Raw genomic sequence first — 22,690 nt, forward strand, 5'->3', positions numbered from 1 at the left:
CCACTGCACTCCAGTCTGGGTGACAGAGTGAGACTCCAACTCAAAAAAAAAGTAAAGAAAAAGAAAAGAAAAAGATGGCTAAATAACCAAATGACATCAGGTCACCTTCATAGTAAAACAACTGCCCACGTTACTCAAGGTCACCTTCAATGCAAATCAAGTATGGAAATGAATTTTCTCTCTCCAATCTAATGTGCTATCAATATACAGTACTGGTCCCCAAATTTCCCTATATGTGACCAACTTTTAGATAAGAAAAAATTGACCACGATTGCTTTCAGGGCAGCTAATATTCACCAACCCAAGGATAACTTCAAAGCTGCATGGTTACCTACATTGTAGGTTGTCTCCTTGCAAAGAAACCAGGTGAAGAGTTAGATTTACAGTTTCCTTCCATTTCATACAGCAACTGGAGAAGAGATTCTTCTACGAGGGGTTAGGAATAAATGTACCCCCAAATCTAAAATTTAGGACATCACTTAACGAACAAGAGGCATCCACCAATAGTGTCCCTCTCTATAATCATAGGTTACTGAAGAATTAAAAAGCAAGGCTAAGCTTTGACTCCAATAACAGAAAGAGAGCCGAGAACTGAAACAGAAACACTGGGTACGTGATAAAGCAAGTGCTAAGGACATTTTCCCAAAGACTTGGGAAGAGGTGGGAGACACAGCATTCAGAATTAGAAAGCCAGGATGTCATGAAAGAAAAGGACGCAAGAGGCCACGAGGACAAATAGGTATAAAGCTGTTGTAAATGATTCGTTCACAGTGTTTGCTCACCTGGGAGACGACTTAGTGCGTTTTTGGCAAAGGGAAACATCGTGAAGCTGAAGAAATAACTGCGACAACCCAACTACTGCTTTGATGCAAATTCGCTTCAGGTAGGTACCCTTGCAAAGTGTCCTGAAAAACAAAATGGCTTTCGGCTGGGATCCTTGAAGAGATTTGATCAAATCTCGCGAGATCTGTAAAACCTATAGAAATTGTACTTCGCTTTCCTGCTAGGAAAGCTAAAGGCCGTTGGGAAATGTAGTTTCATGCCTTTGTAAATGGCGTATGGTAGTATTTAATGAGGAATGAGAGAATTCCCTGAAGCTAGATTTAGGGCTCTTTACAAGGGAGCCGAGACACTAATTTTAGACGGAATCGTCTAAGGCACCAGCTTCCAAATGATGTTAACTTTCCAGAGGCTTGGATTTACTATCTTGCTGCTCGTGGAACTCTCTCGTTCTTCTTTCTGTTCCCCCAAAAGTTCCTTTACTTCTTTCATTTTGGTCTCCTATTACTACGCGCTAATCGGCTTAACTTTTAATTTTGAAATAACTTCTAATTTAGAGAAGCGTTGCAAGAGTAGTAAAAAAGAATCTCTGTAATATGTGGGAAAATATGTGACAAGGCAAATTTAGTAAGCTGTTGATTGTAGAATTGTGATGGTGGTGGTGGTTTGCAGTACAATTCTTTCCATTTTTCTGTATGTTTGAATATTTTCATATTAAAATATTGGGGGGTAGAGCTATTGTATACCCATTACCTAGGTACACCAATTGGTAATATTTTGCCACAGGTTTTCTCTCCCTCTCTCCATATATTTGTTTGGGTGTTTTGTTCTGAACCATTTGAGAATAACCTGTGTACATCTTGCACATTTACCTGTTAATAACTCAGGGCTAATTCTCAAAGAGTAGGATATTCTCTTACATGATCACGGTACAGTTATCAAATTCAGAAAACTTAATATTGATACAATACAGCTCATATTCCAATTTCACCACTTGTTCCAAGGTCTGTATTCTGTCCAGATCCTTGCGTTGGATGTACTTGTCGTGTGCCTTTAGTCTCCTTTAAAAGTGAATACTTTCTCAGCTTTTCTTTGTCTTTCGTGGCAATTAATTTTTTTTCTCACTACAGGTATGCTTTATTCTCTCAATTTTATATATGAAGGAAGTGAGATGCAGAATCCTTAAGTGGTCAAGATGAAACTCAAATCAAGATGAATATCAGGCAATTGAAAGTAGCAGAACTACCACTGGATCTTCTTACTCCACAGATCAGAACTCTAGTATTTTTGAAGAGTACGGGCCAGTTATTTTTTAAATTTTCCCTCAGTTTGTGTCAATTAGATGTTTCTGCAGAAATCGATTGTTTATGCACTTCTGGCAGGAATAATACATAACCGCTGTGCCTTTTTAGGACTTTTTATCAGGAGGCATGTGATCTTAGCTTGTTTCATTATTGGTAATGCCACCTTTAATCATTGGTGGAAGTAGTGCCCTTCAGGTTTCTACACTACAGTGACTGTTTTCCTGTATGTAATTAATGTGTAACTTGTGAAGAACACATTGGAACTACGTGAATATACCGTTCTTCATCAAACTTTAACCAAGTTTTTTAATCCATTGATTAATTTTGCCTAAAGCGACTATTGGTATGAAAATTGTAAGATGATGGTTTTCTAACTCTATCAGTCCTTCTATATTTAATAGTGGGTATTCTACTGTAAGAAATAATTTAGCTGGGCATGGTGGCGCATGCCTGTAGTTCCAGCTACTTGGAAGGCTGAGGTGGAAGGATCGCCTGAGCCCAGCAAGTTGAGGCTGCAATGGCTGTGAGCGTGCCACTGCACTCCAGCTTGGGTGACAGAGTGAGACTCCAACTCAAAAAATAAAAAAATAAAATAAAAATCTGGGCGTGGTGGCTCACACCTATAGTGGCACTTTGGGAGGCCAAGTTGAGAGGATTGCCTGTGCCCACGGGTTCGAGACCAGCCCAGGCAACTTGGTGAGACCTCATCTTTACAATAAATCAAAAAATTAGCCAGGTGTGGTGGCAAGCGCCTGTAGTTCCAGTTACTTGGAAGGTTGAGGCAGAAGGATCACCTGAGCCCAGCAGGTCGGGGCTGCGGTGGCCATGAGTGTGCCACTGCACTCCAGCCTGAGCGACAGAGTGAGACTCTGACTCAAAACAATAAAAAAAAAAAGAAATTTATTTTCTCCTCTATTTATTATCAGTATGGATTCATGGATTCAATTGGTTAAAATCCATTACTGTCACAATTTAAGTACTGGTGTACTTAAAGAAGTGTCATTCCTTCCCCTAACTATTCCACTGTAGGTAACCAGCTTTGTTAGTTTTTGGGTTATATTTTCTGTGATTCCTTTTGCAAAGATGGGCAAATACATGTATATTTTCTTATTTCCCCTTCTATTTCTCACAAATATATAATAAAATCCATTACCATTTTACACAGGTCTTTCTCATTCTTCTTTTACACCTGCAAAATGCTCCATGGTGTACATGTACCATAATATATTCAATCAGTCTTCTATTTTTGAACGCTTAGATAGTTCCAATAATATTTCTATTTATTTATTTATTTTCATTTGAGTCAGTCTCACTCTGTCGCCCAGGCTGGAGTGCAAGTGGCACACTCATGGCCACTGCAGCCTTGACCTGCTGGGCTCAGGGGATCCTTCCGCCTAAGCCTTCCAAGTAGCTGGAACCACAGGCACACACCACTATGTCCGGCTATTTTGATTTATTATAAAGACGAGGTCTTGCCAAGGTGCCCAGGCTGGTCTCGAACCCCTGGACTTCTATTTTATATCTGATATTTGCTGAACACAATACAATTTTCACTTTGGAGTCTACATGTTTGCTACTTACAAAGTTAAAATAACACATTTGTACACACACAGTAAAATACTAGCAGCCTTTAAAAAAAAAAAGAAATCTTGTCATTTCTGATGATAGGAATGAACCTGGAGGATATCATGCTAAGTGAAATAAACTGGGCACATGTAAAATCTAAAAATATGTGATAAGCCGGGCTCGATGGCTTAGCCTGCAATCCCACGCCTTGGGAGGCTAAGGTGAGTGGATTGCCTGAGCCCGTGGGTTCGGGACTCACCTGGGCAACTTGGTGAGACCTCATCTCTACAATAAATCAAAAATTAGCCAGGCGTGGTAGTGCGCACCTGTAGTTCCAGCTACTTGGAAGACTGAGGCGGAGGGATTGCCGGAGCCCAGCAGGTCGAGGCTGCGGTGGCCAAGAGCGGCCACTGCACTCCAGTCTGGGCGACAGAGTGAGACTCCAACTCAAAAAAATAAATAAATAAAAATATGTGATATATATACACAATGGAATATTACGCAGCCATAAAGGAGGAAAAAATTATGAACTTTGCAGCAACTTGGATGGATTTAGAGTCTATCATACTCAGCGATCTATCACAGAAACAAAGAACTGAGTACCACATGTTCTCATTCAGGTGGATCCTGAACATTTACTATAATACTACGCGCATCCATGTCTTCCGGCCTAGAAGAATATTCAAATTTGTGTCATATCATCCAAATAAATCCAAATTATAGGCAGACTGATTTTATGTTGTGTCTTTCTTCTTGCGTGTATTATTATTCTATAGTTAAAAATCATCCCACTTTTAAATCTCATTAATATAAAACAGAACTTGGCCAAATACATGGAAACTTCTTCAGCTTTCATTATTTTTAGATGAGCGAATGGGATGTTTGATGAAAACTTTATGACCACAAATACTTAAAAAGAGGGAAAGAGCTTCTTTGCAACCTTACTTTTGCACCTATACCCCACACAGAATAATAAATAAAAAGAAGCCATTTGCTGTCTTGTTTATAACCTGTAATTTAAGTCCTTGTTGGTAAGTTTAACTGGAAAAAAATGCTATGAATAAACAAAAACTTTTTTTTTTTTTTTTTTGAGTTGGAGTCTCACTCTGTCGCCCAGACTGGAGTGCAGTGGCCGCTCCCGACCACCGCAGCCTCGACCTGCTGGGCTCCGGCGATCCTTCCACCTCAGCCTTCCGAGTAGCCGGAATTACAGGCATGCGCTACCACGCCTGGCTGATTTTTTGATTTATTGTAGAGATGAGGTCTTGCTGCCCAGGCGGGTCTCGAACCCACGGGCTCAGGCAATTCGATCACCTCAGCCTCCCAAAGGCACGGGATTACAGGCTGAGCCACCGAGCCCGGCTACAAAAACTTTTAAGAATAATTTTGATGTCCGCTTTTTTCAGCGCTCCTGGCACAGTTCATATGACACAAGAGGTATTCAACAAGCTCTTGATTGTATGTACTTTTAAAATATACTCCAGTGATATTAGGTATACTTTTGCTTTCATACTTTTACTTTTTTTTCGTTTTAATTTAAAGTACTTTTGGTCAGGGGCAGTGGCTCACGCTCATAATCCCAGCACTTTAGGAGGCAGCAGGAAGAGGATTGCCTGAGCCCAGGGGTTTGAGTTTAGCCTGGGCAAATTGGCGAACCCTCGTCTCTACAATAAATAAATAAATTAGCCGGGCATGATGGCACACGCCTGTCGCTCCAGTTACTCGGGAGGCTGAGGCGGAAGGATCACCCAGGAGGTCAAGGCTGTGGTGAGCCATGATTGTGCCACCGCACTCCACCCTGGATGACACAGTGAGACTACGACTACAAAAAAAAAAAATTAAAGTACTTTGGAGGCAGGACAACGGACTAAGATAGCTCTTATCACTAATGTGGCTAGGTCCTATTTTTCTAGATTATTACACAAAAAAGATGGATTTCAAAGACTTCTAAATGAACCTCTGAGAGAAACACTCCGTTTTAGTAACCTCAAGCCATTTTGGACCCTGAAATAGCCTCAACGTTTCACAACTGCGCATGTGTTTGAAGCGCAACTAAACGCGAGATCTTTACGTATAGTGAAAAGGGCGGTCCATTAGCTTTAGGGGACCAGTAAAATACCTCCAGATTGTCGTTTTTCTATTGGCTAACGGAGACCAATTAGAAGTGAACAGTCTTTTAACGGGCGTCTAGTGCTAGCGCGCTGTGACGTAATGTGAGGGTTCGCCCAGGAGGGCTGAGCAGGACCAATGAGGAAAGGCAAGGGGCTGGTTTGCCTGTTCTCACGCTCCACCCTCAGACCTAGCCTGAGGAAAGTTTCCCTTATAGGAGGGGGAGGGGCGAACATGGCAGCCCGTTGGTGGTTTTGGTGTGTATCTGCAACCATGGTGGTGGCGCTGCTACTCGTTTACGAAGTTCCCTCGGCCTCTGCCCAAAGAAAGAAAGAGGTGAGTACGCGTTTCCAGCAACACGGGCTTCTCCCAGTGACTAGAGTTTGAGAGTGTCTCTTTCACCTTTTCCCACCTCCTTTTCCCCGCCAGTTCTGTGCCTTTGATGGCTTCAGTTTCTCCGTTTTTGAAGTTGTGGGGTTCGTGAGAGAAGAAACTGTAACTCCATGTCTTCTGGGGATATAGAGTCTGAGAGTGGGGTGAGGTGGGTGACAGCCTGGCTTCTATAGGCCTGTGAATTTACACAGTACGAGTTTTGGCACTTCTTTGAATGTGGGCCCCATCGGGTGTTGGGGGTGGGGAGTTCGACTTTAGGTCCGGGAGGTAGAATAGCTTAGAGTCCTACTGTCACCAGATGTATTGTGAATAATGTATAAGAGCTATCTATTTTGTAGCATTTTCACTTTAAGAATGTGAGAATTAGACCGAAGAGTGAAATTGTGCCAGGTTTATTACTCTGTCCAAATAACTGTTTCAGAGCCATTTACCAGAGTAAAAACTCTTGACCATTTTCAATCATTCAACAAATATCAAGCATGCTAGGCACTGTTCTAGGAGCTGGGTATACATAAATGAACAAAACTAAAATCTTGTGGAATTTATAGGCTTTGGGAAGTGAAAGAGAGTGTTTTTTACTCACCGTTAAGCGATTCAAGCAGAGGAATTTTAACGTTGTGTTTTGAAACATTTGTGATTTAGAGCCATATACTCTTTTTTTTTTTTTGAGTTGGAGTCTCACTCTGTCGCCCAGACTGGACCACCGCAGCCTCAACCTGCCGGGCTGCGGCGATCCTTCCGCCTCAGCCTTCCGAGTAGCCGGAATTACAGGCATGCGCTACCACGCCCGGCTGATTTTTTGATTTATTGTAGAGATGAGGGCTCGCCAAGTTGCTCAGGCGGGTCTCGAACCCGCGGGCTCAGGCAATTCACTCACCTCAGCCTCTCAAAGCGCGGGATTACAGGCTGAGCCACCGAGCCCGGTTTAGAGCCATATACTCTTAGAGCTTTAAAGGATTACTAGCAATTATTTATACTCTCTAATTTTATAGATGAGAAAAATAGAGTCCTAAATTTGCACAGTTAACTGTTGCAGAACAAGTAATAAAGTCCTAGATCAGTCATTCTGATATTATTCCTTGTACATGATTGTACTATTTCTTGTACTTCCTCTAATACACAAAACCAGTACACACACTTTAAAAATACCATTTGAGTATTTCAGATGCCTGTCTACTTGACTTGAATTAAGAAAGAAGTTATTTTCTGTGTCTGAGTATATTAACTATTCCATAAGAAGAAAAAATAGCCTAGCAAGTTAGCAAGTTACTTGTTACATTGGCAAAAAGTAAAATAGTAATATACAATTATCAAAGTAATGGTGAAGTGAGCAGTCTCAGACACTGACACTCGAAATTGATGTGCTTTTTAGGGAGAGTCCAAACCCATTGAGTTTTTGGGGATTTTTTGTTTGTTTGGTTTTTTTTTTTTTTTTTGAGTCGGAGTCTCACGCTGTCGCCCAGACTGGAGTGCAGTGGCCGCCTCTGGCCACCGCAGCCTCGACCTGCTGGGCTCCGGGGATCCTTCCACCTCAGCCTTCCAAGTAGCTGGAACTACAGGCACGCGCTACCACACCCAGCTAATTTTTTTGATTTATTATAGAGATGAGGTCTTGCCAAGTTGCCCAGGCCGGTCTTGAACCCGCGGGCTCAGGCAATCCACTCACCTCAGCCTCCCAAAAGCGCGGGATTACAGGCTGAGCCACCGAGCCCAGCTTTTTTGTTTGTTTTTGAGTTTGAGTCTCAGTCTGTCACCCAAGGTGGAGTGTGGTGGCATGCTTATGGCCACCACAGCCTCAAACTTCTGGGCTCAGGTGATCCTTCCACCTCAGCCTTTCAAGTAGTTGGAACTACAGACACACGCCACGATACCTGGCTAATTTTTTGATTTACTATAAAGATGAGGTCTCACCAAGTTTCCCAGGCTGGTTTCAAACCCTTGGGCTCAGGCAATCCTCTTGCCTCTGCCTCCCAAAGTGCTGTGATTACAGGTGTGAGCCACCGTACCTGGTCTCCAAGCCACTGTTATGTGGAAAACAAGGTGCATAAAAATATGTAATTTTATATCCTAGAAGTCATTTATGTTAAAAACAACAGCAAACCCTATATGTAAGTGTATGTGTAGAGATACCTGCGTAAGGATACATGACAATCCCTTAACAGTGGCTATCTCTGAGCAGTTGGGAATGTTGATGGGGGAACATTTTTACTTTTTACCTTATATACTGGTATTATCTGAATTTCTAAAATGACCACCACTTATTATTTTTTAATAAAAAAGTAAAGGCTTTTTTAAAGTTACCATTTCTATCAGTTAAATTATATTTATTCATTTACTATTGTACTGAATTAGAAAAAGGGCCTAGCAGGAAATATGATTAATATGGTGAATGTTAACGCCAGGCGCAGGGGTTCGAGACCAGCCTGGGAAACTTGGCGAGACCTCATCTCTACAATAAATCAAAAAAATTAGCCGGGTGTGGTGGCACACAACTGTGGTTCCAGCTGCTTGGAAGGCTGAGGCAGAAGGATCACCTGAGCCCAGTAGATCAAGCTGTAGTGGCTGTGAGTGTGCCACTACACTCCAACCTGGGTGACAGTGAGACTGACTCAAAAAAAAAAAAAAAAGGTGAATTTTATGTTATGTGAATTTTGCGTCAATTAAAAAAATTTGTAAGGCATCAGATTATAACTCCTCTCCCTTCAGGCCCATCATTCAGACCCTTAACACTTTTGCAACTATATTGCAGTAACTGCTTAACTGGTTGCCCTTCAAACCATTCTTTGCATTGCTATTAGAGGCACTAACATGGAAATCTGAAAACTCTTCAACCTATTGTGCAGAATATAAAAAAAGGCCTCCTAGCCAGGCTCGGTGGCTCAGCCTATAATCCCACGCCTTGGGAGGCTGAGGTGAGTAAATTGCCTGAGCCCGCGGGTTCGAGACCCACCTGGGCAACTTGGCAAGACCTCATCTCTACAATAAATCAAAAAATTAGCCGGGCATGGTAGCGCGCACCTGTAGTTCCAGCTCCTTGGAAGGCTGAGGCGGAAGGATCGCTGGAGCCCAGCAGGTCGAGGTTGCGGTGGCCGGGAGCGGCCACTGCACTCCAGTCTGGGCGACAGAGTGAGACTCCAGCTCAAAACTAAAAAATAAAAATTAAAAAATTAAAAATTAAAAAATTAAAAATTAAAAAAAATTTAAAAGGCCTCTTTAGCCTGTCTGTGGTCTGCTTCTTCCTGTACTAGTCATAATGAATTATGTGCCTTCCTTGATCTTCCTGTACTCTCTTAGAAGCACATTCACCCTTTTCTAGCAGGTATAGGACTTCTGCTGGAGTATTCCCTTCTCTCTTACCCCACCTTTTCATTCACCTAAACTCTCCAAGTTTTTGCTTAAAGCAGTACCTTCTTTTTTTTTTTCATTCACGTGTACTCTCCAAGTTTTTGCTAAAGCAGTGCCTTCTTTTTTCCTTAGCTAAACGTTGCTTGGTGCTTCCAAGTGAATTAAGATGAATTTAGGACATTGTGTTGTCCTAGTTCATATGCCAGTCTTTCCCATTAAGCTGTGAGCATCTAGGCCGGACATGGTGGCTCACGCCTATAATCCCAGCATTTTGGGAGGCCAAGGTGAGAGAATTGCCTTAGCCCACGGGTTCGAGACCAGCCTGGGCAACGTGGTGAGACCTCATTTCTACAATAAATCAAACAACAACAACAACAACAACAAAAACTAGCCAGGCATGGTGGCGTGTGCCTGTAGTTCCAGCTATTTGGAAGACTGAAGCAGAAGGATCACCTGAGCCCAGTAGATTGAGGCTGTGGTGGCTGTGAGTGTGCCCCTGCACTTCAGCCTGGGCAACAGAGCGAGACTCCAACTCAAAAATAAACAAACAAACAACAACAAAAAAAAACTGTGAGCATCTTGAACACAGAAATCTCTTAATTAATTTTCTTTCCCTCCCACCCAGCAGTGTCAGTCAAAATGTCTTCAATGAACATTGAATTAACTATGTGCATATAGAGTCAGGAATCTATTGTTTCACTTGCAGGCTTTCTTAGATTTCACTACCTAAAATTGGATTTTCTCATTAGTAAACTTGGTATTAATATAGACTGGTAAAGATGTTTTGGTTTTTACTTCTTCATCCTCCAACCGAGAATGTTTTAAGCTGTTTTGAAAAAGATTATTGTGATGCTACTTAGATACGATTTCAAAATACTACAGGTGTTCTGTTGCGGAACTTTTTTTGTCAGTTTTTGAAAACTCTATTTTCAAAAATTCCAGGTCTATGCACTATAGTAGATTTGACATTAAATAGTAGGATACTATCTAAGAATCTAAATATTCTTTTTATTTGTTTTTGTTTTTTTGAGACAGAGTCTCGCTCTGTCACCCAAGCTAGAGTGCAGTGGTGTGATCATACCTTACTACAGCCTCTATCTTCCAGGCTCAAGCCATCCTCCCACCTCAACCTTCCAAGTAGCTGGGACTACAGGTGCACACCGCCACACCTGGCTAATTTTTCATTTTCTGTAAAGATGGAATTTCGCTATGTTGCCCAGGCTGATCTCAAACTCCTGGCCTCAAGAGATCCTCCCAAAGTGTTGGGATTACAGGTGTGAGCCACAGCTCCTGGCCCTAAGTATCCTTTTTAAAAGACATCTCTTCTAAAAGAATATAATTAAAAATCACTCAAACTGGACATGGTGGTGCACACCTGTGGTTCCAGCTACTTGGAAGGCTGAGGTGGAAGGATCACCTGAGCCCGGCAGGTAGAGACTGCCATGGCCGTAAGCATGCCACCACACTCAAAAAAGTAACAGAGTGAGACTCTGACTCAAAAAAAACCAAAAAATCACTCAAGTTCCTCATAGTTATCTCTCTCTCTCTCTCTCTCTCTATATATATATATATATATATATTTATATATTTTTTTTTTTTTTTGATTTTTGAGTCAAAGTCTCACTCTGTCACCCAGGCTGGAGTACAGTGGCATGCTAATGGCCACTGTAGCCTCCACCAGCTGGGCAGGTGATCCTTCCACCTTAGCCTTCCAAGTAACTAGAACCACAGGCATGCACCACCATGCCCAACTAATCTTTTGATTTATTGTAGAGATGAGGACTTGCCATATTGCTCAGGCTGGTCTCAAACCCGTGAGTTCAGGCAATCCTCTTGTCTCTGCCTTCCAAAGTGCTGGGATTACAGGCGTGAGCCACTGTGCCCAGCCAGTATCTATTGGTAAATGGAATGCTACCAATATCTCAGTACTCACACCTTTAACAGTGTTTACACTGGAACATGGACTTAGTTTCTCTCTCTCTCTCTCTCTCTCTCTCTCTCTCTCTCTCTCTCTCTCTTTCTCTCTTTGTGTGTGTGTGTGTGTGTGTGTGTGTGTGTGTGTGTTGGAGTTTCACTTCGTCGCCCAGGCTGAAGTGCAGTGGCACTCTCACGGCCACTGAAGCCTTGAACTGCTGGGCTCAGGTGATCCTTCCACCTCAGCCTTCCAAGTAGCTGGAACTACAGGCGTGCACTACCATGCCCAGCTAATTTTTTTATTTATTATAGAGACGAGGTCTCAAACAATCCTCTTGCCTTGGCCTCCCAAAGTGCTGGGATTACAGGGGTGAGCCACCGTGCACAACCAGTTTATTCTCTAATATTTCTGAATGCCTTCTGCATGCCAGGCAACATGGTTTACATGCATTATCTATACTCTTCACATTAACACTACAGAGTAAGTATTAACCCCTTTTGAAAGATGAGGGCACTGATGCTAAGCAAGAGAGAAGTTGACTTGGTCAAAGAAGCACAATTCTAACCAGACACGGTGGCTCACGCCTGTAATACCAGCACTTTGGGAGACAGACGGGAGAATTGCTTGAGCTCAGGAGTTCTATGCCAGCCTGGGCAACATAGAAAAACCTTGTTTCTTTCTTTTTTTTTTTCTGTGTCAATTTTTTTGTTTCTATTTTTTAAAAATTAGGAAAAAAAAAAGGACAGGCACAGTACCTCATGCCTGTATTCCTAGCACTTTGGGAAGCTTAGGTGAGAAGCTTGCTTAAGCCCAGGTGTTCAACAATAGTGTAGGCAACATAACAAGACCTCATCATTGCTATTAAAAAAAAAAGAAACATAGTTCTAAGAAACTGTTCTGGGATCCCCTGGTCTGTCTAACTCCAAAGCCTATGCTCTTTGCTAGGCCAAAAGGGCTTGTGTTTGCAATGACTGATTTTATTTTTATGGTGAGTCATTTTCCCCCTGTGATAGAAGGGAAGTTGCTTGTCCTTCCATCTGGTATTGTCTTAGGGAGGCAGCGTGATAAAAATGAAAAAGCATGGTCTGGGATGGTGGCTCACACCTGTAATCCCAGCACTTTGGGAGGCCAAGGTGGGAGGATTGCTTGAGCCCAGGAGTTCAAGACCAGCCTAGGCAACATAGTAAGACTTCGTCTCTATAAAAAAAATCACAAAAATTAGCCAGACGTGTGCCTGTAGTCCCAGCTATTCAGGAGGCTGAGATGACAGGAAGATTGTTTGAGCCCAGGAATTCAAGGCTGCAGTGAGCTATGATTGCATCACTGCACTCCAGCCTGGGAGACAGAGCAAGCCCCTGTCTGTAACAACAAAAAAAAAAAAGAAAGAAAAAGAAAAGCATGATCTTTGATAAAAATTATTCATATTTCTTTATTTACTTCTGGGAATCTATAATAATAGACAAATGATATGCAATATGGAAAAAGATGAATGCAGAATGCCCACTGAAACATAATAAAAATGGTCATCATAATGTTAGGATGGTAGATAGGCACTCCCCTCTCAGTTTTCCAAAAGATTCTGTAGAATTTTATTTATTCATTTATTTTGAATTGGAGTCTCACTCTGTTGCCCAGGCTAGAGAGCAGTAGCATGCTTACAGCTGCCACAGCCTTGACCTGCTGGGCTCAGGTGATCCTTCCACCTCAGCCTTCCAAGTAGCTGGAACTACAGGTGTGCACCACCACACTGGCTAATTTTTAAATTTATTGTAGAGATGAGGTCTTGCCAAGTTGCCCAGGCTGGTCTCTAACCCCTGGACTCAGGCAGTCATTTCGTCTCGGCCTCCCAAAGTGCTGGGATTACAGGCATGAGCCACTGTACCTGGCCGATTCTGTAGAATTTTAAAGAGAATGTACATTAATTAAACTCCAGTGATCTTTAGCAAGTTAGTCTCAGTTTCATTTTTCTCAACAGTAGAATGGAAAAATGCATATTTCTTTGGCTATTGTGAAAATTAAATGAAATTAAGGCTGTGGTGTACCGTATAGAAGATGTTAGAGAAATTTTAGAAAATAAAATTAGGTCAGGTTCTCTAAGTAGTAAAATATTTTCCGCTTGATCTTTTTATGATGTTTTTATGAGAAATATTCAGAAAATAGAGTCACCATATTTTAACAAGGCAGGCTATCATTGAAAACACTTTGTGGCCGGGCTCGGTGGCTCAGCCTGTGTAATCCCAGCACTTTGGGAGGCTGAGGTGAGTGGATTGCCTGAGCCCGCGGGCTCGAGACTCGCCTGGGCAACTTGGTGAGACCTTGTCTCTACAATAAATCAAAAATTAGCTGGGCGTGGTAGCGCGTGCCTGTCATTCTGACTATTTTGGAAGGCTGAGGTGGAAGGATCGCCAAAACCCAGCAGGTCAAGGCTGCGGTGGCCGGAAGCATGCCACTGCACTCCAGTCTGGGTGACAAAGTGAGATTCCAACTCAAAAAAAAGAAAAAGAAAATACTTTGCTTTTATAACTGATGTATGAAAGTATGATATGTACAAAAAACCCTGCAATTCTTTAGAAAATATCTTATTATAGAGAAATAAGATCAGTAGCAGTTGCAGGACAAGTTGAGATACTCCCCCAAAAATAAAAAATTAAAGAAAGAGACAGTGATATATTTTCGCGGTGTCCAGGAAGTAGATGAACTGAGAATGGAGCAGATGGCATTTAAGAATTAAAAATGTGCCGGGCTCGGTGGCTCAGCCTGTAATCCTGTGCCTTTGGGAGGCTGAGGTGAGTGGATTGCCTGAGCCCGCGGGTTCGAGACCCGCCTGGGCAGCGAGACCTCATCTCTAAATAAATCAAAAAATCAGCCAGGTGTGGTAGCACATGCCTGTAATTCCAGCTACTCAGAAGGCTGAGGCGGAAAGATTGCCGGAGCCCAGCAGGTCGAGGCTGCGGTGGCTGGGAGTGGCTACTGCACTCCGGTCTGGGCGACCGAGTGAGACTCCAACTCAAAAAAAAAAAAAAGAATTTAAAATGCTCTCTTCTCTGTTCACTGTCTATCTCCTTCTGTAATTATTCACCAATTATATTTCCAGATCTCTTCAGTCTGACCCTTAATTAAGGATGGAACTGAAAATATATTGCTTAGCTAGGAATTTTACTCTTTTTTCATTTATTTACTTATTTATTTATTTTTAAGAGACAAGATCTTGCTCTGTCACCTAGGCTGGCGTGCAGTGACACGATCCTGGCTCACTGTATCCTCGAATTCCTAGTCTCAAGTGATCCTCCTACCTCAGCCTCCTGAGTAGCTAGGACTACAGGCGTGTAGGACAACAGGCTTGAGTAATTTTTTTTAAATGTGTGTGGAGACAGGGTCTCATTATGTTGCCCAGGCTGATCTCAAACTCCTGGCCTCAAGCAATCATGCCTCATCAGCCTCTCAAAATGCTGGGATTACAGGCATGAGCCATTGCACCCAGCCCAGGAATTTTTATTTTACTAACATCTAAAGACTAGTAGATGATTAGGAAAGTTAAAAATATGGAGTCACGTTGTAGATTGTATGGGGCCATGGTGGTGGTGGCAGCAGCTGCACCAAGCCGGCCCACAGCGACTCCCCAAAGTACAGCTTCTGTTGGGTCAGTCCACTGCCACTGCCCCTGGAGCCCAGGCCCGCAGGGACCTGTCACTCATGGTGAGTCGCCAGCCAGGAGGTGGTGGCCAAGGTCCTACCGGGAGAAGGTGCTGAAGAGTAAATTGAAAAACAGAGTAGCAGCCCAGGCTGCCAGAGATGAAAAGAAAGCTCGAATGAATGGGATGGAGCAGTTAGTGGTAGATTTGGAAGAAGAGGACCAAAAACTTTGCTAGAAAATCAGTTTTTAGGAGAGAAATCTCATGGTCTTGTAGTTGAGAACCAGGAATTAAGACAGCATTTGGGACCATGCCTATAATCCCAGCACTTTGGGAGGCCAAGGCTGGAGGATTGCTTGAGCCCAAGAATTCGAAACCAGACTGGACAAGCTAGAGAGATCTTGGACCTAAAGTAAATGAATGAATGAATGGATAAATAAATAAATAAGAATTTTTATGAACAAATCCTGGTGGTTAGAATGAAGATACAATTGAACTGGTGGTACTTAGCTTTATTTCTTCTGAAATTCAAAAGATATCTGAATGGCAGATTTGAATTTTAGCTTTAAATGATAATTAATGGATTCCTATACTCTTTTTCTTTTTTTTTTTTTTGAGTTGAAGTCTCACTCCATCAACCAAGCTGGAGGTCCACAACCTCAACCTCCTGGGTTCAGACAATCCATCTGCCTCAGCCTCCCAAGTAGGTAGAACTACAGGTGTGTACCACATGCCTGGCTATTTTTTTTTAATATATTTTTTTTTTGTAGAGATGGAGTCACACTATATTGCCTAGACTTGTCTCACTCCTAGGCTCAAGAGATTCTCCTGCCCCGGCCTCCCAAAGTGCTGGGATTACAGGCGTGAGCCACCACACCTAGCTGAGTTTTTAATTTTGATGAGATTCAGCTTATTAATTTTTTATTTTTATGGATCCTGCTTTTAGTGTCCAGTCTAAGAACCCTTTTCCTACCCCTAGAGTCTGAATATTTTCTCTTATTTTTTCCCTCTTTAGTTTTATGTTTTACAATTATGTGATCCATTTTGAGTTCATTTTTGTATCAGGTGTGAAGTTTGTTTAGAGGTTCATACTTTTAGCTATGAATAACCAATTGCATCTACACCATTTGTTGAAAGGCTGTTTTTCCTCCACTGAGTTGCTTTTGTACTCTGTGCAGTCTTTAGACTATACTTGTTTGGATCTGTTTCTGAATTCTTTATCTGTTCTGTTGATCTGTGTCTATGCTTCATCAGTACCATACTGTTTTGATTTTTGTAACTGTATAGTAAACCTAAAAATTGGGTAGAGTGATTCCTCCCACTTTACTCTTAATTTTTAAGATTTTAAGATTTTAGTTTAAGAGAAGTAAAATTTTATATGAAACTAGCTGGTTGATTTAATTCAACATTCTTTGGACTCTTTGGCAAGTAAAATATTGAATGATTTTTATCTGATTTTATTTATTAGCAAATAATAAGTAATTCACACCAATGAGTATACTGTCTTATTAAATCTTATGAAATAATATATTTTAAGAATAATTATTATCCTGCCCAACTACCAAAGTTTATTTTTAGATTACTCATATTTTCTGTGTACCTCTGCTTATTAGTCTTGGTTTTAAATAAGTTGCCTAACTAAAGGAACTTTAAAAGCCAAGTGAGCACATTAATAACGTGCTCACTTTGTCTTTTTTAGATGGTGTTATCTGAAAAGGTTAGTCAACTGATGGAATGGACCAATAAAAGACCTGTAATAAGAATGAATGGAGACAAGTTTCGTCGCCTTGTTAAAGCCCCACCGAGAAATTACTCCGTTATTGTCATGTTCACTGCTCTCCAACTTCATAGACAGTGTGTCGTTTGCAAGTATGAACTTTTAAAGTTATTTAAAATTAAATAAGTCATAAAATGTTAACCATTTCTCAATATCAGAAAAACCAAATAAGTTCAGTGGGTACATAGTTAATTAATTAATATGTATACCTTATTTAGGAAATCTGTGGTAACTACTGCTCTTTTGTAGTCAATTAATGATTGGTTGTTCATAATAGTGGGAGGAGCATGGATAGAGTTGTGGCAGCCATCATACAAATAACTTTAAAATCAAACAATCATAAATTGGTATCAGCTTATGTAAATGTATGCCAATAGCATTGATGCAGTGTTTTATTACTTATAAGTGGTTTCAGCTTCATATTCTTGCTTTATCAGAGCAATCTCAGAAGGCAGATAAAGCAATCTACCATTTTTGGAAGAAACAGACTCTAAAATTTTAACTGGTCAACCCAAAGATTGAGAGATTCATTAATGCAGTAATGGTGACTTCATCTGATCGTATTCCAACTTTTTTTAAAAACAAAGATGCACCAGGCGCAATGGTTCACACCTGTAATCCCAGCACTTTGGGAGGTGGAGGCGAGGGGATTACCCGAGCCTAGCAGTTCAAGACTATCCCGAGCAACTTGGCAAGATCTCATCTCTACAATAAATTAAAAAATTAGAGCTGGGCTCAGTGGCTCAGCCTGTAATCCCGCGCCTTTGGGAGGCTGAGGTGAGTGGATTGCCTGAGCCTGAGGGTTCGAGACCCGCCTGGGCAACTTGGCGAGACCTCATCTCTACAATAAATCAAAAAAATTAGCCGGGCGTGGTAGCGCGTGCCTGTATTTCCAGCTACTTGGAAGGCTGAGGCGGAAGGATCGCCGGAGCCCAGCAGGTCGAGGCTGCAGTGGCTGGGAGCGGCCACTGCACTCCAGTCTGGGCGACAGAGTGAGACTCCAACTCAAAAAAAAAAAAAAAAATAGCCAGGTGTGGTAGTGCATGCCTGTAGTTCCAGCTACTTGGAAGGCTGAAGCAGAAGGATCATCTGAGCCCAGCAGGCCAAGGCTGCAGTGGTCGTGAGCATGTCACTGCACTCCTGCCTGGGCGACAAGAATGAGACTCCAATTCAAAAAAAAAGAAAGAAACCCAAAGATCCATGATTTAAAGATGTTTGTAAACCTTATAGATGTAGACTAATCTCACTTAAATTTTCATCAATGATTTTATTTAACTGTTTCTGAATGATCTTAGGAATAAAGATTGCTATTTCTTTAATAAAGACACCATGATCATTTCAAAATGATGGATACTAAAAAATAAAGTAGTTTTTGCTTTTTAGTATCTTTTTATTTAGATTTTTAGATCAGTAGGTCTGATCTGGGAATTCACTGTAAATAATATGACTAAGCTACCCTGTGAAGAACTGGTTTAGTAAAAACTTGGAGACTTTCTGACAACCTGGGCCATGTGAAAGGATAGACAGCCTTGTTTCAAAATACTGTGTTATGCTACCCCAAGCCTTGATAACTTTTCTTCAAGGATTTTCTCCCTGCAGCTGAAGGATAATCAAAGTATTGGGTTCCATAGTCCTTATCTGAGGGGAGGTGTATGCTGAATGTAAATTTAAAATAAATAGAAGGAATAGGAGTAGTATTAACTATTAATAAACTTAATCTAGAATTACTTCAAATTCAGGCAGTTCATTCACTAGCAATTGAGAGTATTAAAAAATGGCACACTAAGCCGGGCTCGGTGGCTCAACCTGTAATCCCGGGCCTTTGGGAGGCTGAGGTGAGTGGATTGCCTGAGCCCCGGGGTTCGAGACCCGCCTGGGCGACTTGGTGAGACCTCATCTCTACAATAAATCAAAAAATTAGACGGGCGTGGTAGCGCGTGCCTGTAGTTCTGGCTACTTGGACAGCAGAGGCGGAGGGATCGCCGGAGCCCAGCAGGTCGAGGCTGCGGTGGCCAGGAGCGGTCACTGCACTCCAGTCTGGGCGATAGAGTGAGCTCCAACTCAAAAAAAAAAAAAAAATGAAAGGCTAAGACGGAAGGACCGCATGAGCCCAGCAGGCGGAGGCTGTGGTGGCCATGAGTGTGGTACTGCACTCCAGTCTGGGGGACAGAGTGAGACTCCAACTCAGAAAAAGAATTTTTTTAATTCTCTAGACTCTTCTTATCTTTCATTTTAACGATTTATTTGATTGTGTTTTTATTTACTAAGTGGCATTTGTGCTTCAGAATTTTTAAATGGATTAATATTGTAGTTCTACTTTCTCTAGAGAAAATGCTTCTGCCTTGTCCTTGAACTCTTAGAAGTAATTTAGGGTATTAAAGATTGTTGTGGGCTGGGGGTGGTAGCTCATACCTGTAGTCCCAGCACTTTGGGAGGCCAAGGTAGGAGGATCACTTGAACTCAGAAGTTTGAGACCAGCCTAGGCAACATAGCGAGACCTCATCTGTACAAAAAAAATTTTAAAATTATAGAGCCGGGCACAGTGGCTCAAGACTGTAATCCCAACACTTTGGGAGGCTGAGGCGAGAGGATTGCTTGAACCAACCCAGGGGTTCAGAGCAGCCTGGGAAACTTGGTGAGACCTCGTCTCTACAATAAATCAAAAAATTAGCTGTGTGTGGTGGTGCGTACCTATAGTTATAGCTACTTGGAAAGCTGAGGTGGAAGAATTGCCTGAGCCCAGCAGGTCAAGGCTGCGGTAGCCATGAGTGTGCCACTGCACTCCAGCCTGGGCGACAGAGAGAGACTCTGACTAAAAAAAAAAAAGTTCGATAGTTGTAGTGGCAAATGCCTGCAGTCCCAGCTCCTCAGGAGGCTGAGGCAGAAGGATCACCTGAGATCAAGAGGTCAAGACTGTGGTGAGTTGTGATCATGCCACTGCACTCCAGCCTGGGCGAAGATTGAGACCCCAACTCAAAACAAAATTGTTGTGGAGACAATTCGCTGTATTTTTCCATTGAGTACTGTAAGAGCTTTGGGATAAGAAACAGGCATAAAATAAGAAGTGGAGTCAGGTAATTATAACTTTCTGGTGAAATCCTCAACACTACAGATAAGGCTTCTCTTATGCCATAACAAGGTTTATTCTAACTCTCAGCAGAGTCTTACTTACTTGTCAGTGTATTTTTAAAAATATTTCTCCCATTGAAATAACATCTGTTGCTTGGTTGCTGATAAGCTAGATTGCTTTTAAAAAACTGTTCTATATGTTATCTTCACAAATCTGATTATATCCAGGCAAGCTGATGAAGAGTTCCAGATCCTGGCAAACTCCTGGCGATACTCCAGTGCATTTACCAACAGGATATTTTTTGCAATGGTGGATTTTGATGAAGGCTCTGATGTATTTCAGATGGTGAGATCTTTGATTTATTCTGCTATGTAGGAATAGGCAAAATGTGGATAAAGTGGTATACATATTTTTCAGTGACTACAAGATGTCCTGGTTTTATGTAAGATCTACGGTAGTTAGTCAGCTAAAAGCTAAACTTGAGCTAACCATAAAATATAGTGATCGATGCTAACCTACTAAAATATGGAAACTAGGTAATAATCAAGCAACATTTATTTTTATTGTGGTAAAATATATAAAACAAAATTTACCTTTTTAACTATTTTAAGTGTACAATTTATCAAGTAATTTTTTTAAATCATAGCATGAATCCCACTATTATGTAATACTGAAGTCCTTAGTAGAGCCATGCTTCTATCTACCCCCTTGACTCTTAGTGAAAAAGATCTTTTATCTTATTCAAAGCTGAACTATTTTCCTATGACCTGGGTCCCATACCCACCTGCTCTGTCAATCATGGCCTCTGACAACTGTATTTTTAACTTCAGCCTCTTTGCTAGTTATTTCCCCTTGGATATAAGCACTCAAGCACATAAATTCCATTTTTTTCTTTGCTTATAAATGTGTCTAACTCATATATTTGGACATGTTTTACTCCATAAGAGTTGTATAAAACATAAAAGGAAAGATCTGGGTATAACTCCTGGCTATACAGCTTTGCAGGAATGACTTCCCAGTCCAGAAATTCACTATGTCCCAAATTAAACTCCTGTCTCTCCCATATTCACCCAAAACTGACCTTCTTGTGTTCTGTATCATTAGTGACACTTCTTAATCATCTTCATCTTCTTGTATAACATGTGTCTTAGCCATCCCTCCTTTATATCCCAATGCCCTCATCAACTCTCATTCGAGCTAATGCAGTAGCTTTTTAATCCTTACTTTCCATATTGCCTCCTAGAATATTGCCCAGAGATTTTCCTACAGTGTTATATTAATTATTATTAATATAAGAATACTTGGAAAAAATTAAATTTGGGAAAGCCTAATTTAAATAAAATTAAGCTTTTTTCCCCCCTTACTTCAGGATTCAAGAACTGTGAAGTGTCTGAGTTCTTACACTACTTGTGAGGTAACAAGTTAAGCTACCAGTTTCATGGATGCTGGCAGAGGATATGACACTCCTGGGTCAGAGTTAAGGACTGTTTGTTTAAGGTGGGAATCACTATGATGCCCAGGCTTGTCTTCAACTCCTAGGCTCAAGTAGTCCTTCCGTCTCAGCTTCCTGAGTAACTGGAATTACAGGCATGTGCTACTGCAGCCAGCTCAAGTTAAAGGACTTTAATACTCACAACAACAAGTACCCAAAGTATCTGTATTTTCTTGTACTAGTTTCCCAAGCCCCGCTTCTCATAGGGCAATGCCAAAAGGACCAATGAGTTGCATTACTTGAGAGGAACACCAGACTCTGGGAACTCTAAACTTCTGTAATGAGTGGTAAGCATGCCTGCCCTATGCTTTGGAGGGAGACTTTATATCTGTCTTCTAAGTATCAAATATCCTTGAGAAGATCATCCTGAACAAAGGTAGTTAGTGCCTTTGCCCACGTGATGTACAGAAACATGAGAACCCCATGAAGAATTATCTCCCAACACAGAATTTTTCAGACATTAGCATGCAAATATAGTTATTGGACCACTTAATGGAACATTTTGACTGTATCACACTTTGAAAAGAGTGGTGTATAGACTAAAGCCAAAATTCCTTAGTCTGTCTCACTTCATGCATTCTACTCCAACTACAAAAGACCACCTTTCCCATAATCATATTCTTCCATGCACTATCTTATTTCAGCACTGTTGATTGTTCATTTTCAACACAAGTAAGGCTGGGTGTGGTGGTGTGTACCTGTAATCCCAGCTACTCAGGAGGCTGAAGTGGAAGGATCCATCATCTGAGTCCAGGAGACTGAGGCTGCAGTGAGCCGAGGTCATGCCACTGAACTCCAGCCTGGGTAACAAGAGTTAGACTCTGACTCAAAAAAAAAAAAAAAAGTATCCTTCTTTCTCTGCCCCCTTTCTCTCCACTCAAAATTCTGCTTACCCTTTAAGCCTCATTTCAGATACTCCCTTTAAACCTTTTCAAGTCCTCCACATGAAAAGTATCACCCCTTTTCTTTTGTCACACTACTTTCCTTAAATTTGTATTATACACTTATCCACATTCTTAGAGTATAATGAGCTCTGTAGTTGTTTGACAGTATTAGAATATACTTAGTACTTACTTGATGGCAGAGCCAATATCCTATAGCTATCAGTGCTAAGCACATGATGGGTATTCAATAAATCCTGCAACATGGGTGGAACTGGAAATCATTATGTTAAATGAAAAAAGCCAGGCACAGAAAGACAAATACCACATTCTCACTCAAATGAGGGAGTTTAAAAAGTTGACCTCAACCAGGCTCGGTGGCTCAGCCTGTAATCCTGCACCTTTGGGAGGCTGAGGTGAGTGGAT

The 22,690-nt window shown here is 41.5% G+C and overlaps 2 protein-coding genes across 2 annotated transcripts in view; one reads left to right on the forward strand and one right to left on the reverse strand.

Moving 5' to 3' along the window:
• LOC103274382 (cytochrome c oxidase subunit 7B, mitochondrial) overlaps nt 1-953 on the reverse strand; it is a 7,886-nt gene extending 6,933 nt beyond the window's left edge. Inside the window, exon 1 of the mRNA XM_008071839.1 lies at nt 783-953. Within this exon, the coding sequence (XP_008070030.1) occupies nt 783-822 (40 nt within the window). The 5' untranslated portion in view covers nt 823-953. The remainder of the gene's footprint in view (nt 1-782) is intronic.
• Nucleotides 954-5,810: 4,857 nt separating this feature from the next.
• MAGT1 (magnesium transporter 1) overlaps nt 5,811-22,690 on the forward strand; it is a 35,536-nt gene continuing 18,656 nt past the window's right edge. Inside the window, exons 1-3 of the mRNA XM_008071840.2 lie at nt 5,811-6,095; nt 16,744-16,913; nt 20,119-20,236. Coding sequence (XP_008070031.1) covers nt 5,898-6,095; nt 16,744-16,913; nt 20,119-20,236 — 486 coding nt within the window. The 5' untranslated portion in view covers nt 5,811-5,897. The remainder of the gene's footprint in view (nt 6,096-16,743; nt 16,914-20,118; nt 20,237-22,690) is intronic.

The sequence above is a fragment of the Carlito syrichta genome, unplaced genomic scaffold, assembly GCF_000164805.1.
Source record: "Carlito syrichta isolate Samal-C Ts95f unplaced genomic scaffold, Tarsius_syrichta-2.0.1 Scaffold314761, whole genome shotgun sequence".
NCBI classification, from domain to species: domain Eukaryota; kingdom Metazoa; phylum Chordata; class Mammalia; order Primates; family Tarsiidae; genus Carlito; species Carlito syrichta.